Source organism: Anguilla anguilla, chromosome 2 (assembly GCF_013347855.1).
Source record: "Anguilla anguilla isolate fAngAng1 chromosome 2, fAngAng1.pri, whole genome shotgun sequence".
Taxonomy (NCBI): Eukaryota; Metazoa; Chordata; class Actinopteri; order Anguilliformes; family Anguillidae; genus Anguilla; species Anguilla anguilla.
The window spans coordinates 65,356,706-65,371,858 of record NC_049202.1 but is presented as its reverse complement, the minus strand read 5'-3'; the positions used below and the strand labels follow the sequence as shown (position 1 = coordinate 65,371,858).

The following is a 15,153-nucleotide window of genomic DNA, read 5'->3' as shown; positions in this document are numbered from 1 at the left end:
TAAAAGAAGTAAAATTAACACAATTATCTATGCACACTTGTCCTGGGCAGGGTCGCGGGGCGTGCTGGAGCCTATCCCAGCGTGCATTGGGCGAGAGGCAGGAATACAGCGTGGACAGGCCGCTAATCTATTGCAGGGCACACACACCATTCACTCATACCTATGGGCAATTTAGAGTCTCCAATTAGCCTACCTGCATGTCTTTGGACTGTGGAAGGAAACCGGAGTACCCGGAGGAAACACGCAGATATGGGGCGAACATGCAAACTCCACACAGAAAGGCCCCAAGTCCTGATTCGATCCCACGACCTTCTTGCTGTGAGCCAACAGTGCTGCCCACTGCACCACCGTGCCGCCCTGTAATAAATAATAAAAATGATAAATATAAAGAACACTAACCTAGGCACTTGTGTCTATGGCCTGAAGTACAGTCCAGCTCTGCTTTTCAATAACTTGGCCACAGTGAAAAACATTTTCATAATCGCCATTATCAGTTTAGAGACTTTATTTTGTAAGACAACAATAAGCTGTTTTCATAACGACTGCAAGAGCTTTAAATCCGGATATTTAAATAACCAAATGTCTGCCAGCTGGGCCCTCAGATGTGCTGGCTGATCAGATACAAAGCAATAAACATATCAACACTGACCAGGGCTCATTTTAAAACCTTACAGTGCTGTCTAATTTGTCACACTACTTTGATTGGCTTGAAAGGAGACCACTCACTGCTCTGACAACTAAATTAAAGTGGATCCACTGAACATTTTCCTCTCAGATTGATCCCATTACTCATTATGTTCTTAGTGGAGACGTATTGAACTGACACAAAAATGGTGTTAGGTGAAGAAAACAAATACAGCCTGAATACAAAGTCATTTTAGATTACAATCACATATATACATGCAACAGAACCATCAAGTATTGGATATACTGGAAGTGCATGCAATGCATGTTGTATTGAAAGTCTTTACTGGCGGCTATGTTGATCATAAGTTAAAGCTTTTTCCATCAGTCCCTCTCCAAATCTAATGGGAGAGTACAAATAAAATATGATGTGGTTTCACTTTTGTTCAAGGTTTGATGGCCCCATCCTTTGATCAAAGAGATAGCTATTACAGCAATCTTCCCAATAGAGCGGTTGTTTTGGCACTACACAATAAAATCCTGAAGTGAATATGTGCTGTGGTTGGTGCTGCGATTGGTCGGAGTAATGTGGCCGTTAGCAATAAGATATTTTCAATGGGGAAAAAAAACGCATTTGTTGTTGTTTTTTTTTCAAATCATGCTGAGAGGATAGTCTCAAGAAGCTACAAACGAATGCAAGCGACACGCGATGCACAAATGTGAACCAGCTGAATTTATTTGTGGATCAGCTACATTTATTTGAAGATCTGTTATGTTTATTTGTGGATCAACTGCATTTATTTTTGAATGAATTGCATTTATTCTTGGATGAATTGCATTTATTTGTGGATCAGTTACAATACATGCATTTTTTTATTTTTGAGAAGATAATACCCTCATATTCTCTCAGGGGGAAAGTTCGTTCGACAGGTTTTGAAACTTTATACGTTCCACACTAATCATTCATAGAAGGGTCCTGCACATTTGAGATGAAAAAAGTATGTATTTGTATTTTCAGTTTACACTGGAGGGACTAAACATAAAAACTGCTCTTTTTGTAAAGTGGTAATACAGATGCATGTACATGCATCTAATAAAAATAAAAGCTACAAATACTTTTGGATCGCAAATCCAAATACCTAAAGTAAATAACAAAAATAATTAATTTCATTCTACCATTCTTTTGTAGGGCACTGTAGGCCTATGTATGAACATGTACTTAATGTAGACACAGAGTGTTGCTCTTTCTCAACATCTGTTTTTTTTTTTTTTTTTTTTTGCTTCATTGCTAACTGAACAGCCTTCTGAAATAAATCAAGCTTGGGCATGAATCAGATTCTATCACGGAAATTTTTCTTTTGTTGTCAAAGCTGTCATTCAAATGTGAATTCAACACGGTGTACTTTGCGGTATGACACAAGCATAAGTATGTCCTACAGCTTTTCAACCTGGCTGAACCCAAGTCAGGAACACACCCACTATTGAGGGGCAAGTTATAAATATCTAATGTTACCTCTGGTTCTATCAAGGGTAATAGGCTACATGGGTAATTTCTTGATTTTTCCAGGAATTTGATTGGTTAGACCTCAACTAAGGTTTGTGACTTGTCCGACTGCATAAATACGTGAATCACGTCTTACATTTCACTTGCATGGCAACCAGAGCTGTACAGGTGAGAGGATTCAGCAACTGGAGCATCAAGGTAAGTGTCAGCATAGAGGATTTTCTTTTATTGTTGGAAAAAAAGAAAGATAAATAAGTGAAGTCATGCAGGGAAGTTTTCAAAATAATTTGTCACATTTAATAGACAATTATGAATGCTCAGATAAATAGCTCACAATCAAAGGCACATAGAATATTGCTGTGCTTTACTTGGGCTTTTGTCAGTGATGCTGCAAGAAAGAAATGATGAGACGGACCATTTCACATTTATTTTCCATATTGCAGTGAACTCACAATTTTGCCTTAAAAATAATATATGTATTAGCACACAGGTGATGTGTACTTTTGTACATTACTACATGATTGACAGTTTAAAATAGTATCCAAGACCTATAAACTCCACCACAGGACCATTTACAGCATGATTTCATCCAATTGTAATTGTCATGAGTGCTACACATTGTGATTGGTCACAACCAGTCACCGGTCTATAAGTGGCAGATAATGGGGGGAAATTATCTTCATTTTGTCATTGAAATACTCTTAAAATGACATGTGGAGGGGACTTCCAGAACAGATACATTATAATGAAGGGTGACTAATGTAGATTATTCGGCTAATTGTTTGATAGTTCATCAATCACAAAAGAGCCCCAAGCTGTGTGTCACTAACCCCAGCTCTGCCTGTGTGTTTGTAAATGAAGTGCGTTTGCACAGCTCTGTTTCTCTGCTGAGAAAACTGCTTTACTTTACATTTAACTAATGAGAGTATTGACTTTCTAATGTCTACTGCCTAGGAGAAGTGAAGGAGCCAGTGTATGATAAATGTGTGTGCAGATAAATTCTGCTCATCTTCATGCTATGCATGGTAAATAGACTGCATTTATATAGCGCTTTTATCCAAAGTGCTTTACAATTGATGCCTCTCATTCACCCATTCACACTCCAATGGTGAAAGGCTGCCATACAAGGTACCAATCAACTCATTGGGAGCAATTAGGGGTTAGGTGTCTTGCTCAGGGACACTTCAACACACCCAGGGCAGGGGATTGAACTGGCAACCCTCTGACTATCTGCCAGACAACCGCTCTTACCTCTTGAGCTATGCATAATCTCAAGCAATCAAAAGATGCATCAATGTGCAAGTGGTTTGCATCTATAGACGGCCCTTATGATGCTTTGACCATAACCGTTTCTGGGTTCCCCCCCCCCCCCCCTCTGTTTTAAACAGCCTGTGAAGGTGCAAACATGTCTTTCAAGTCAGGAATGCACCTGAATATCAAAGGGGTCCCCAAATGCAATCCGATTCGGTGAGTCATTGGTGCCTTTGTCTCCGTAAAGCCTGTTTATGCTCTGTCTCCAGTTCCAGTCATCACCTTGTTCCAGTCTTCATACTCTCTTCCTGCATTCTGATTGGTTGCCCTCCCTGGTTCACCTCTGTCTCTCTCCCAGTTTCACGATCGACGTGGGCCACACCAAGGAAGAGATAGGGCTGCACTTTGACTTCCGCTTCAACTACTTAGGGGAAGAACGCACCATTGTCTTAAACTCCATGGAGGGCGGCATCTGGAAAGAAGAGCAGAGAGAAAAACACTTCCCCTTTGAGGCAGGGCAGGAGTTTGAGGTGAGGCCTGGGACAGGGACACACTGAGTTGTAGGCCCTCACCGGAGCCTTCATCCACTCCTCTGCACCTGTGTTAAATGGATCAGCCTGAAACTGCTAAATACAAAGCCCTTCTATAAGATGAGACACTTCACCTAAGAACTGTTAGCCAGCATTCTATAGGTAATTGCCCTTCCCAAACACGCATGTAAGATATATTGACCTTTTAAGGAGGAGGGCAGAAATGCTGTACCCTCTCGGTGGAGATTAATGGGAAATACTCCAGCTGAATCATTCAGGGTGGTGTTTGGTTATGAGAACCTCCAGTGGTGAAATGGCGCCATTGCATGTACTCCATAGTAATGAATAACCGCGATTTTGTACATTTCTTTCGTATATAATGTACAAAAGCGTAACGAGATGCACCAGTAGATAACAGAAATGTAGAGCAAGACTTGTATCATGTTGATGTTAGCATGAATCTATTCTCAGATCTCTTGTGAGTCTGTTATTTCATTCACTCATGCAGCCATAGTGTGTTATTTTTCTTCATTGATAACTTATCTTTCCCTTCATAAATTATTCTTATGATCTCTCATTCTTTTCCCCAGATGACCATTTCCTTCACCAGTGACAAATTCTCCATTAAACTCCATGATGGCAAAGTGATACATTTCCCCAACCGACTGCATGATGACCACTACAAGTACCTTTCATTGGTCGGAGATGTCATGGTCCACAAAATAATAGCAAAATAAAGACCAACTAGGAGGTGCTAGACATTCCTTTCTGGCTCCTAATTGGCTGCTCTGCTCCCTGCTTCCTTCCTGCAGCTGTGCTAAGATTGCACTTTGTCTGCCCCTCCCAAACATCAGTGCCTTTAATATTGTGCTTCTCTGTAGCATTGCTCTGGTGCCACTACAAGTACCTTTCATTGGTCGGAGATGTCATGGTCCACAGCATAATAGCAAAATAAAGACCAACTAGGAGGGGCTAGACATTCCTTTCTGGCTCCTGATTTGCTGCTCTGCTCCCTGCTTCCTTCCTGCAGCTGTGCTAAGATTGCACTTTGTCTGCCCCTCCCAAACATCAGTGCCTTTAATATTGTGCATCTCTGTAGCATTGCTCTGGTGTCTGTGGAAACTCACTGAGTATGAGAATCATTCCTGCTTTGATAGTAAATCTCTAGCTTGTCATGGAGCCTGTGTGTGGCTGCTCATTGGGAGGAGGGGATCCAGTTCCATTCAAGTATTGTATGTGTAAATACTTATGCTATGCTATGTATTAGCTGCACACAAATCCCATGTTACTGACTTCTAATAATGAGGGTATGATCCCAGAGGGATTGAGATAGGGGTCTCTGTACACATGACTATTGGAAATAATGAAGGTCAGCTTTGCCACTGTGCCCCATCAGGGCCACATGGCATACACAGAACTTTTTTTCTACACATACACTTCATGAGTTTGATCATTGCTGGAACTGTCAAATAATATTACGTTGGAACATTTCAGCAACTGAAGCTAAAAAGTTTAGGTTCAGTAGGGAATCAATCATTATTCACCCCACACCAAAGAGATCTGTCGCAGAGCTGCTGCATTCATTATACCTGTAATTATCTTTGTGCTTTTTTTTTCCACACACAGTGCCGTGAAAAAGTATTTGTCCCCTTCCTGATTTCCTCTATTATTGCATATTTGTTACACTTAATGGTTTCAGATCTTCAGACAAAATGTATTATTAGACAAAGAAAAATTGAGTAAACACAGAACACATTTTTCAAAATTGCACGGAATATCATCCTTGTATAACCCCAAACTATAAGTCCATGGAGAGAAAGTAATTCATACAACAGGATGAAAAGACACATTTTTTTTAAGTAAATGAAAGGTATACACAATCCAAAAAGCGCACGTAAAATTACAGATGACAACAGTAATATAGAAGACGAAGTTGTACCATGAGGGTAATTCTCACCGAATGCATGAATAGGTGCACTGAAAGGACGCCCACCCATAACCCCCCCCCCCCCCCCCCCCCCAACGCACCATAGGTGTGCACGCACCTGCAGGCCCAGCCTGCACGCACGCATGGACACACACACCCATTCCTGGTAAGAGAAAACCAAGAGCCCACACCTTCAAGTCTCCGCATATTTACATTACATTGCAGACATGTTTATCCAAAGTGACCTACACATTTCCACATGTTTAAGCAACCTAATTAAGAGGCTTCTTCTGCTACAGATACTGGTGCCTCTAAAAATTCTCATGAACAACATCTAACTAACGCATATTCCCATTCATACTTTGCTTTTTTAAGCACACGTGAATCTTTAGGAGCCATCGATGACTTCCTGTTACACTGGGGTATAAATATGAGCTCACATGCAGGCCAAACTCCTTAAGTCACCCATCAACATAGGGAAGAGCATAAAGAAATTTAATGAAACAAAAGGTTGTTGGTCTTCATAAATCAGGCAATGACATAAAAAAAGCTAAAGGTCTGAAAATACCAACCTCTACCATTACGGCAATAACTAATAATTATAACACCTGGAGATGTAATGAATCTTCCTGGAAGAGGGCACAAGTTTGTTTTTCCCTCACACACAGAGAGGAGGACGGTTTGAGAGTCAATATTTCCCCCAAGGGTTTTGAAATTGGACAATTGCAGAAATTAGTTGTATCCTGGGGTCACCAAAACTACAATTAGCCAACCATGCCAACAAACTATTTCATAGGCTTGTCAGAAGAAAGCCTTTGCTGTCATCAAAGCACTAACCTAGGCACCTGGTGTTTGCTAAACATCACTGGAAAATTGACTGTAACTGGGTTCTATGGTCAGACGAGACAAAAATATATTTTTGGCAGTAAACACCAGAGGATTTTCTGTAAATAAGAGGCATGGTCTTGCAGAAAGGAGATCAAAATCCTTTGGGGTGAGTTGACAAGTAGAAGCCAAGCATGAGGACCGAGGACTCTGGTGAGATTTTGTACGGAGGAATGGTCTCAGATCCCTTTTAATGTGGTCTCCCATCTCATCGAGCATTATAAGAGAACACTCAGTGCTGTAATTTTCGCAACGGTAGGGTGCACAAAGAACTAAACGCAGAGTTGCCAATACTTGCAATGCACATATTTTAAAGAATAAAAATATTTTCCCCTCTGAGCAAGCGTATCACAATAAAACTTCATAATTTTCTCATATTGCTGAGGATAAAAAAAACATTTAATAAACAATAAAGTGAATGCCACATATTTTTGCACGTATCAAGAGTTCCAATATATCTGGTGGGCAATGTATATTTTTTTATTCCATTCTATTTGACAGATCTGTTCTCCAAATGCATATGGTATTATGAAGAGAGTTTACACCAAAAATAAATAAATAAAAATCAGACAGGATTATGAGTATCAAAATAATTTAATTCGGTCATATTAGACATTGATTTAGGAAAAACAAAACTAATTTCAAGCCAGCAAAGACAGATTTATACAAAAGGAACGCATAAGACCATTAGACACATTAGAACAATGCAATTTTATAGGATCCCTATGAAGTCCGAAAATCAGAAATGCCCAAAATATGCATATGCAAGATTCTTCAGATACATGCAAGTTGTTAAACTAATAAAGAACTTGAAGAAAACAGCGCAGTTTGGAGATTTGATTACGGGCAGTTGTGGGTGGGAAATAAAATAATTCTTAACGGGCACAGACCAAGCATGCTGTACCAAAACAAAACTAACAGTAATACAACTGTACTAGATATAGTCTTCTCTCATGTACATAAACATGCACACATACTCCCAAATATTTCACAACCCGTCAGCCATAATTGTTCTTGTGAATTTAAAGACATTTCTGTGCGCATCTGGGTTTGGGGGGGTGGGACTCTCAATATTATCTTCTGAAACCATAACATGGGTGTGCTTCTCTTACAAATAAAGATAGCAAGTTCCGTTCATTTCCACAACAGCACAAAGCCAAGGCTCTTACTTCAAAAGGAAAAACGGGCAACAAGTTAAAGGACTTCCAATAGTCATGCTGCTCAGATCGTTGTATTGGAATTTCATTGGAATTTACACACAAGCGCGTGCACACTCACACACACACACACACTAAAATTATTAGTGCATCCTTGGGTTACCAAATATGCCATCTCACACTTTCATGATGGGATGGAGATCTGAGTGTATACTCTGTATACATTCAGAATCTGTAGTTTAATACTTATTTAGTATTGCCAATTTTGCATTAGGGCTTTAGGGATGTTGTATCGTTGATTGCTAGTCTGGCACTATTTTTCATTTTAATCAGCTGAATGCACTTCTGTTTCTCCGATATTGTAAGTTCCCCTGGATAAGAGTGCCTGCAAAATGTGTAATGTAAAGGGATGTAATGTAGTAAGATTTACCCACAATTATAGAAAAATGTGGTAAATGGGGAGGGCTTCAGATCCTTGATCACCATTCAGGGATACACTGATGGTGAACATCTGGCTGACTGACAGTCAAGATTTGAAACAGAGCACTGATATACCAACGCTTACATCTAGCAAAATCAAAGTCAGTACCTTCAGGAAATCCATGTTACATTCTAATAATTCCCTTATCTCTTCATCATTAATGCAAATAAATGCCTATCTCAACATATATAAAAAATCTTTCAGCTGTCACCCAATTAATTTGATATCAAATTCCAGGAACCTTTTTAAAATATTTCCCCAGCCTTCGTTCTGTCACAGTGTATTCCTTGTAAATGGCTGTCTCCTACCTCAGTGACAGCACTGCTACCTACCACTCCCACCTTGCCCTGCAGACATCAGGACAGACCCTTGTGCTCTCTACAAGCAATCAGCATACGCTCCCCAGTTCATTAGCAAGCAGGTTAATCAATCACCAATCACCAATCACAGCTTAGTCACACATGTTTCCCTCTCCCATCTGAGATGACATTTTCAGGGACGGCCCTGGTGTACCACTCCGACCAGGCTCCGTCATAAACAGACACCCCTGGGTGGCCGCAAAGGTGAGCTGCCAGGGCAACGTGGCAGGCGGTCACCCCCGAGCCGCAGGACACGCAAACCGGGCGCCCCAGGTCCACCCCGGCCCTCTGGAACAGGCCCGTCATCTCTTCCCGAGGCAGCGTCAGGCCCGAGGGGGCCAGGAAGGACGTGAAGGGCATGTTGATGGAGCCTGGGATGTGTCCAGGCTCCGTGTCTGTCGGAGAGGGAGGGGCAAAAAGTGAGGAAGTGATGTCAAAATCAGGGATGGACAAGGAAGAATCAGAGGCTTTCACAGTTACCTGAAACCTGCAGTGCCACAGCCTAAGGTGTGAATACAGACACGTTCATACGCACATCAATAAGAAAACAAAATGTACATGCAATAGAGGCATTTCATGATATTTTATCATTTGAAGCCTGTTCTATTGCATGCAATATCAAGTGTAATCCTAGAACCTCTGTCTCTGTTTGACTCCCCAACACTATCAAACTCAGCTATTTTGTACCCTAGGCGAAGTCCACGCCAATAAAAGTAGTCAGGTCGCTCAGCTCCTGTTATTGCTGTCTGAGAGAACTGCTGTATTTGCCTTGCTGTAGGATAAGAACGTTCCATTTCCTTTAGGAAAAAAATTGTCTAAATTGCAGTAGTCGTTACATGTACCGTGTAGCCCAATAGTATTGTACTTACAGTTTTGTATGTAATTCCACACCTACCATTATTATACAAGCACGTCACACCCCCTTTACACAACACCCATAAAACAAACAATATTTATATCGTTATTATGCTTCCTAGTCAAGCTAATCTTATTTTAATTTTTTTTGATGTAGCAATATAATCGACCTGAAATTTTTATCAAGGAAACTGTATTAGAATTGATAGAAAAGTAATCATAATGTGTATGCACTGCTGAGCAACGTACTGTCTCTTGGTTCAGGTTGTATTCCCTGGAATCTACCGGCAGGTCTAGCATCCACAACTTGGAACTGTTTCGATTCAAGATTGTCCAAAATATCCTCGTATGTCTTCACCCATGCGTCGTTGAGTTTTGCTCGAAAATCAGCGGAGTCGGGTTTGGAGTATTTGTTAGTGACTTCTTGGCCTTCGTGAACCCAATTCTTCAACCCGCCATTTAGCACAGAAACAGAACTGTGGCCAAACACTCTGAACATCCACCACACTCGCGGAGATGAGAATGATCCGAAGTCGCTGGCATCGTAAACCACGACGTGTGTGTCATTGCTAATCCCTAAATTGCCAACATAATCCGCAAACGCGCGTTCTGTAGGGAGCATGTGATCAAGCGGCGAAGTTTTATCACAGCACTGGTCAATGTCGAAAAATACTGCACCTGGTATATGTTTCTGCTTGAATTCTTTTTTGGCATTGCGCTTTAATTTCGGCAGGTACCAAGACGTATCTAGAACACGAAGGCTGGGTCCTACCCGATTACATTTGACGGCATCGGCCAGCCACTTCGCTGCAACGAGAGCCCGAGTATGAAGCGCCATGTCAGACTTCCCGACTGGGCACAGCAGGTAGCTGGAGCGGAGCCAGTAATGTGGCAAAAATAAGCACACTCCCACTGAACTTCACTCTCACGCTTCTCACGTTCAACCTGTGAAAGTTCACTAGAAAGCAAAGTTGCTGAAGTGAAACGCCATCGCTGTATGTTCTGCGCAAATTCGCCCAGGATCCTAATAACATCAGGAACGTACACGATAAATGCGTAATTTTAGTGTGTTGGTTTTCATGCACATACGCATTGTTTCGGGGGGTTCCGGTCTTTAGTCTCCTCTTCAAGAAAGTGAAATCTATGCTCAATTGGATTTAAATCAGATGACTGACTTAGTCAGTCCAAAATTTTCCGCTTTGTCCCATTGATGAATGGTTGTGTAGGCAGTGCGTTTTGGGTCATTGTCTTGCTGAAGGGTAAGCCTTTGAGCCTGGACAAATTTCTTTGTACACAACCAGACAAAATCTTCATGTACACCTCCAAATTCAGAATGTTGCCATCCTGAATTACATTAGGCTATCAATAAAGATGAGTGAGTCTGTTTCAGAAGCAGCTATATATGCTAAAGCCATGACACAGTGAATCATGGGCTGTTTCTTTTTTCTCCACACTTTCAGCTTTCCATCACTTTGGTAAACGTTTATTTTGGTGTCATCTGTCCATAAAAGTTTGTTCCAGAACTCTGGCTCATTTCTGAATTTTTATTTTTATTAATTTTAACATGGCCTTTCTATTCTTGCTGCTGATGAGAGGTATTTGAATCTTGAAATATAGCCTCTATAATTCCACTCTCAAAATCTTCTGCGTACAGGGACTTGTGATATTTTCACTTCTGCCCTCTGGAAACTACTGGTGATGTTTTTGACTGTTGTTTTAGGGTTTTTCTTCAGAGCTCTTAGGATTTGTCTATCATCAACTGCAGTTGGCTTCAATGGGCAGCCTGTTTGGCCTGTTCTTGCCTTTTCAAGACTTTCCAAACTGCTGTACGTTATATACCCAGTTTCTGTGCTATCCTTTATAAATTATGCTTCTTATTCCTAATTAATAATTCTTTATTTTATGGATTAGTTGTTTTTCATCCATAGTTAGTCCTCTGGTCTTTATGATGATGTGTGCCTCTGATGCCAAATGCAATATCCACCGATGAAAACAAAGGCTAAAATCAAGACTAGACCCTCACTGCCCTTTTATGTGTGAACAATCCATGCAAAATGAAACACCTTAGCAACAGTTAACCCCTGTTTGTCATTGTTAACCTACTTTTAAATAACTGAAAGTGGAGGGACTCAACACAAAAATAGCTGTTTCTGTAAAATGGTAAAACATAAGGATGTAAAAGCCATAAAATAAAAGCTGGTTGCTGTCTGTACTTTTGTCTCATATTCGTCTTTTGATCTCAAATTCAAATGTCTCAAGTAAAAAGCAAAAATAACAAATTTCACTTTCATGTACCGTTAACATACGTTAACACACACAGGTATATTTATATATATCTTCGTGTGCGAGTGTGAATGTGATGTGAGATCAGTACGTAGGCTACAGCTATTAGATACAGAACGGCCGGAAGTTACAAACGGACCAATAGTTATACGAAATGCCATGGGCTAATCCGGTGCAACAGTCTAAGGGGATTTGTAGATGCGTATATAACCTGGATGTCTCAAGCATCACAATATAGTTAAAGACTCGACTATCTTTACAATATATATAGTAGTGAATGTCACACAGGGAGGCACCGATGTACAAAAATTTACGACCGAAACGGAAGTGCGGTCCATGTGTATTGCAGATAGCTCCAGTACAGGCTAACTAGTGTGAGTTAGCGTGGTGATTTTAGAAGATTTACTTCAACTGGATATGCAAGCATAGCTAAATTAATTCAGATATGTCGGCTTCAATGATAAGGAGGGGACTGGAGCTGTTAAGTGATGATATAAAAGGTAAAAGTGAAACGCACGAACGCCGTATCTCGCGAGTAGTTATTGTAGAATGTTAATGATATTTTTTCAAACTGGTGTATGTTATCACTGCTGCACCAACGTGCTAGGCAGTTTACCTCAATCGTTGAGGTTGTCATATAATTCGGATTACACAGAAGTACGTCTTGATCGCTCTCTACTTGTGTGTAAATGATATTAATAGTTTGCCAGGTAATATATCGATCGGTGGTATTTCATGTTTTCCTTGAATAACCACATGATGTTTAGGTTTTTCTTATTACTTGGATTTATTCAAAATAGCAGCCCTCTCACTTGACCTATTTGCTAACCTGCTTCTCTCCCCTACTCTTGGAAAGCTGTAGGGAGAGCATGATTTGGTTGTAGTGGCACTTACTTGAAGCAGTTTACATAGTTATCTAGTTTGTCATCACACTTTGACTCTCGTAGGACAAGAGTCTTTGTCATAAATACAGATGAACTTGCATATCTGAGCTAATTTAAGAATTGAATTACCTTGGGTGTCAAAGGAAGGACAGGCTGCTCTAGTTGGATGCTATTGTTTTAAAAAAGACATTTAATGCCATTGACCAATTTTGCTTGGTGAACTATCTCGGAGGTCTAAAACCGTGGTCCTGGAGAACTGTCTCCTGGTCTTTAGGACCAGGGTTACAGACCCCTGATTTAACTGTCTAACCTAACGTATCCCTCCCATGCCTTTGCTCCTGTAATGACATTTTACATTTACCACCTTCAGCTTCTCACGGTCAACCCTTGACCACCTCTATACATCATTTTTTCTGTTTTCCTCTTGCGTGGTAGCCGTACCTGGGAACAAAAAACAGAAGGCCAGGAAGAAGCAGCCAGTGAACCAGGCTGGAGGACGAGGAGGGGGAGGAGTAATGGATCAGATCAGCTCCAACAGGCAGGGCGTCACCAAGCAGGTTCGCAGGCTGCAGGGGCGGCTAGGGTCAGGCAAGAGCAAGGCTACCGTCAAAGACAAGCGCATCAGGAGTGCAGTGGGTATGTCAAACCGCGCCGAGCCTGGAGGCGTCACTGTAACGCTTAGGTTTTCATTTATGTTAATGTGGCTGCTTTGAAAACACACGCATGTTCCTTACTGCTGGCATTGGCTTCCCCACCTGACAGTAATGTGGATGTACTGTTTTGGCTTAGCATCGGAATTACACACGAATAAATGTCTGGGAATGCCTTCATATCAGTTGATAATCTTCTATATGGATGGTTATTAAATTAGTTGTTTTAATAGTATGCTTTTTACCAAAGTGTAACCCCCTGGGCTTGGTGTTACAAAAAATATTGTCACATTATTTTATTTCAGACGAGTTTAGGAAAAAACAGAAATCAAGCCAGCTGAGTAAAAACCTGAGCTATTTCATGGGACTGGGATACAAAGCAGAGCAGTCAGACACACAAAAGGTGAGTTGCCCAAAATAAATATGTGCTTGTGTGTTTTTTCTACGACCATATTATGTTTAGGCTGAATGCTTGCCAAAATGTGGTACTAGGTTTTTCAGTTTAATGTGTTGTTGTGCGTAATTGTACATTTAAAAAAAAAAAAATTAATGGTAACTGTGTAGGATGTGTTTGGAATGCAGAAGAAAAAAAATCTGATCCTCTCCCACGCTCCATGATTGAAAACGGTTGTGCTGTGCCTCATGCTAGATCCTGCTTCAGAATAAAGGCCGGCAGTCGCGGAATCGCCCCGACCCTCCCGTTAAGAAGCAGAAGGAGCAGAGGTCTCTGTTCACTGAGGAGGAGTTCCAGCAGTTCCAGAAGGAGTATTTTGGTAGAACTGTGGAAGGTGGGAGTAAATGACGGCCCACGGACCGTCAGGAAGCCGGCGTGAGAAGAGCTGGGATTAAGCACCATCTCTGGTTTTGGATTAAAATCACCCCCCATCGGTTCCTTTTTCCATTTTCATTTTAATTAAAAATGAGTTAACGGGGGACTGCAAATTAAAGATTTGACTGTGGAGCTGAGTTTAAGTTGTACTAAGATCCGTGCTTAAAGTGGGTTATCTTGAAGCGATTTTTATGATCGGAGAAGGAAATGCAGAGTTTCAGTGCAGCATGTGGGCTTTCACTCTGCCTGCATTTCTAAATTCTGCAGTTGATCAGTGCCTGGGAGCCATTTTGTGATCTTGGATGTTACTGTCGAATGCTGTTGAGGACAAAGTCAAGATATTTCCGAAGATCTAGTTCAGTGTTTTTTTTTGCCAATGAGTGTAAAACATCTACAATATATTTTGGAGTATTCATTTATGTTTTAGAGGTGTTGTGTAGTTTGCCATTTTGATTAAATAAAACGGCTAAATGCTAAGTCTCTTGGTGCAAATTATTTTTAAATTTCAGGGCACAGTAATATGGGCACCACAAGGATTTTTTAAATCACTAACTTTGAAGTGAAAATTCAATTTCAGTTAAGTTCATTCAAGACTAAAATTGAAGGTAGTTATGACCACAGGAGGGAAACGATATGTTGGTTTCTTGCTCTGGTTTTCTGTATTTTCCTTGAATTTTTAGTAGTATAGTATTCGCTATGTTTTGACATATACTGTATTAGACTTCAATTTTCATCTTCTGTTTTATTTTTCTACTGAGGGACCCTCTGGATGTTATGATAAAATGCACAGAGAAAAAAACGTTTTTCTGTCTTTCTGAATGTGAATCTGAGTATTCTGATTTTTCAATTCCTATAGGAAAATATGCTTTGATGTTGTGTGTTTCATTATAAAATATGACTGGTTGATATTGAAGATATCCCTGCTGTGCCCCAT

The 15,153-nt window shown here is 40.7% G+C and overlaps 3 protein-coding genes across 4 annotated transcripts; 2 read left to right on the top strand and 1 right to left on the bottom strand.

The window, feature by feature from the left end:
- Positions 1-2,179: 2,179 nt before the first annotated feature.
- On the top strand, positions 2,180-5,089 carry LOC118219533 (galactose-binding lectin l-1-like). The gene is made up of 4 exons (XM_035402751.1): positions 2,180-2,326; positions 3,517-3,595; positions 3,738-3,909; positions 4,500-5,089. Exons 2-4 carry the CDS (start codon positions 3,534-3,536, stop codon positions 4,644-4,646), a joined length of 381 nt encoding a protein of 126 aa, XP_035258642.1. The 5' UTR covers positions 2,180-2,326; positions 3,517-3,533; the 3' UTR covers positions 4,647-5,089.
- A 2,207-nt stretch (positions 5,090-7,296) lies between these two features.
- On the bottom strand, positions 7,297-10,466 carry LOC118216714 (3-mercaptopyruvate sulfurtransferase-like). 2 transcript variants are annotated; one of them, XM_035398145.1, is made up of 2 exons: positions 10,252-10,466; positions 7,297-9,113 (listed from the first exon to the last, which is right to left on the bottom strand). In XM_035398145.1, exons 1-2 carry the CDS (start codon positions 10,409-10,411, stop codon positions 8,815-8,817), a joined length of 459 nt encoding a protein of 152 aa, XP_035254036.1. In that variant the 5' UTR covers positions 10,412-10,466; the 3' UTR covers positions 7,297-8,814. The 2 variants fall into 2 exon arrangements, with proteins under 2 accessions (XP_035254036.1, XP_035254026.1); XM_035398135.1 differs by having other exon boundaries at positions 9,823-10,462.
- Positions 10,467-12,126: 1,660 nt separating this feature from the next.
- rps19bp1 (ribosomal protein S19 binding protein 1) lies at positions 12,127-15,136 on the top strand. Its single transcript, XM_035403898.1, has 4 exons — positions 12,127-12,356; positions 13,176-13,376; positions 13,696-13,793; positions 14,040-15,136. Exons 1-4 carry the CDS (start codon positions 12,302-12,304, stop codon positions 14,190-14,192), a joined length of 507 nt encoding a protein of 168 aa, XP_035259789.1. The 5' UTR covers positions 12,127-12,301; the 3' UTR covers positions 14,193-15,136.
- The last annotated feature ends 17 nt before the right edge of the window (positions 15,137-15,153 follow it).

Bases quoted from the DNA above. Each gene is read 5' to 3' on its own strand.
- LOC118219533 (XM_035402751.1), top strand. From the start codon at position 3,534: ATGTCTTTCAAGTCAGGAATGCACCTGAATATCAAAGGGGTCCCCAAA. The intron at 3,596-3,737 runs GTGAGTCATTGG...TCTCTCTCCCAG, and splicing joins CCCAAATGCAATCCGATTCG to TTTCACGATCGACGTGGGCC. The intron at 3,910-4,499 runs GTGAGGCCTGGG...TCTTTTCCCCAG, and splicing joins AGGCAGGGCAGGAGTTTGAG to ATGACCATTTCCTTCACCAG.
- LOC118216714 (XM_035398135.1), bottom strand. From the start codon at position 10,411: ATGGCGCTTCATACTCGGGCTCTCGTTGCAGCGAAGTGGCTGGCCGAT. The intron at 9,114-9,822 runs GTACGTTGCTCA...CCTCTCCGACAG, and splicing joins ACAACCTGAACCAAGAGACA to ACACGGAGCCTGGACACATC.
- rps19bp1 (XM_035403898.1), top strand. From the start codon at position 12,302: ATGTCGGCTTCAATGATAAGGAGGGGACTGGAGCTGTTAAGTGATGAT. The intron at 13,377-13,695 runs GTATGTCAAACC...ATTTTATTTCAG, and splicing joins GCGCATCAGGAGTGCAGTGG to ACGAGTTTAGGAAAAAACAG. The intron at 13,794-14,039 runs GTGAGTTGCCCA...GCCTCATGCTAG, and splicing joins AGCAGTCAGACACACAAAAG to ATCCTGCTTCAGAATAAAGG.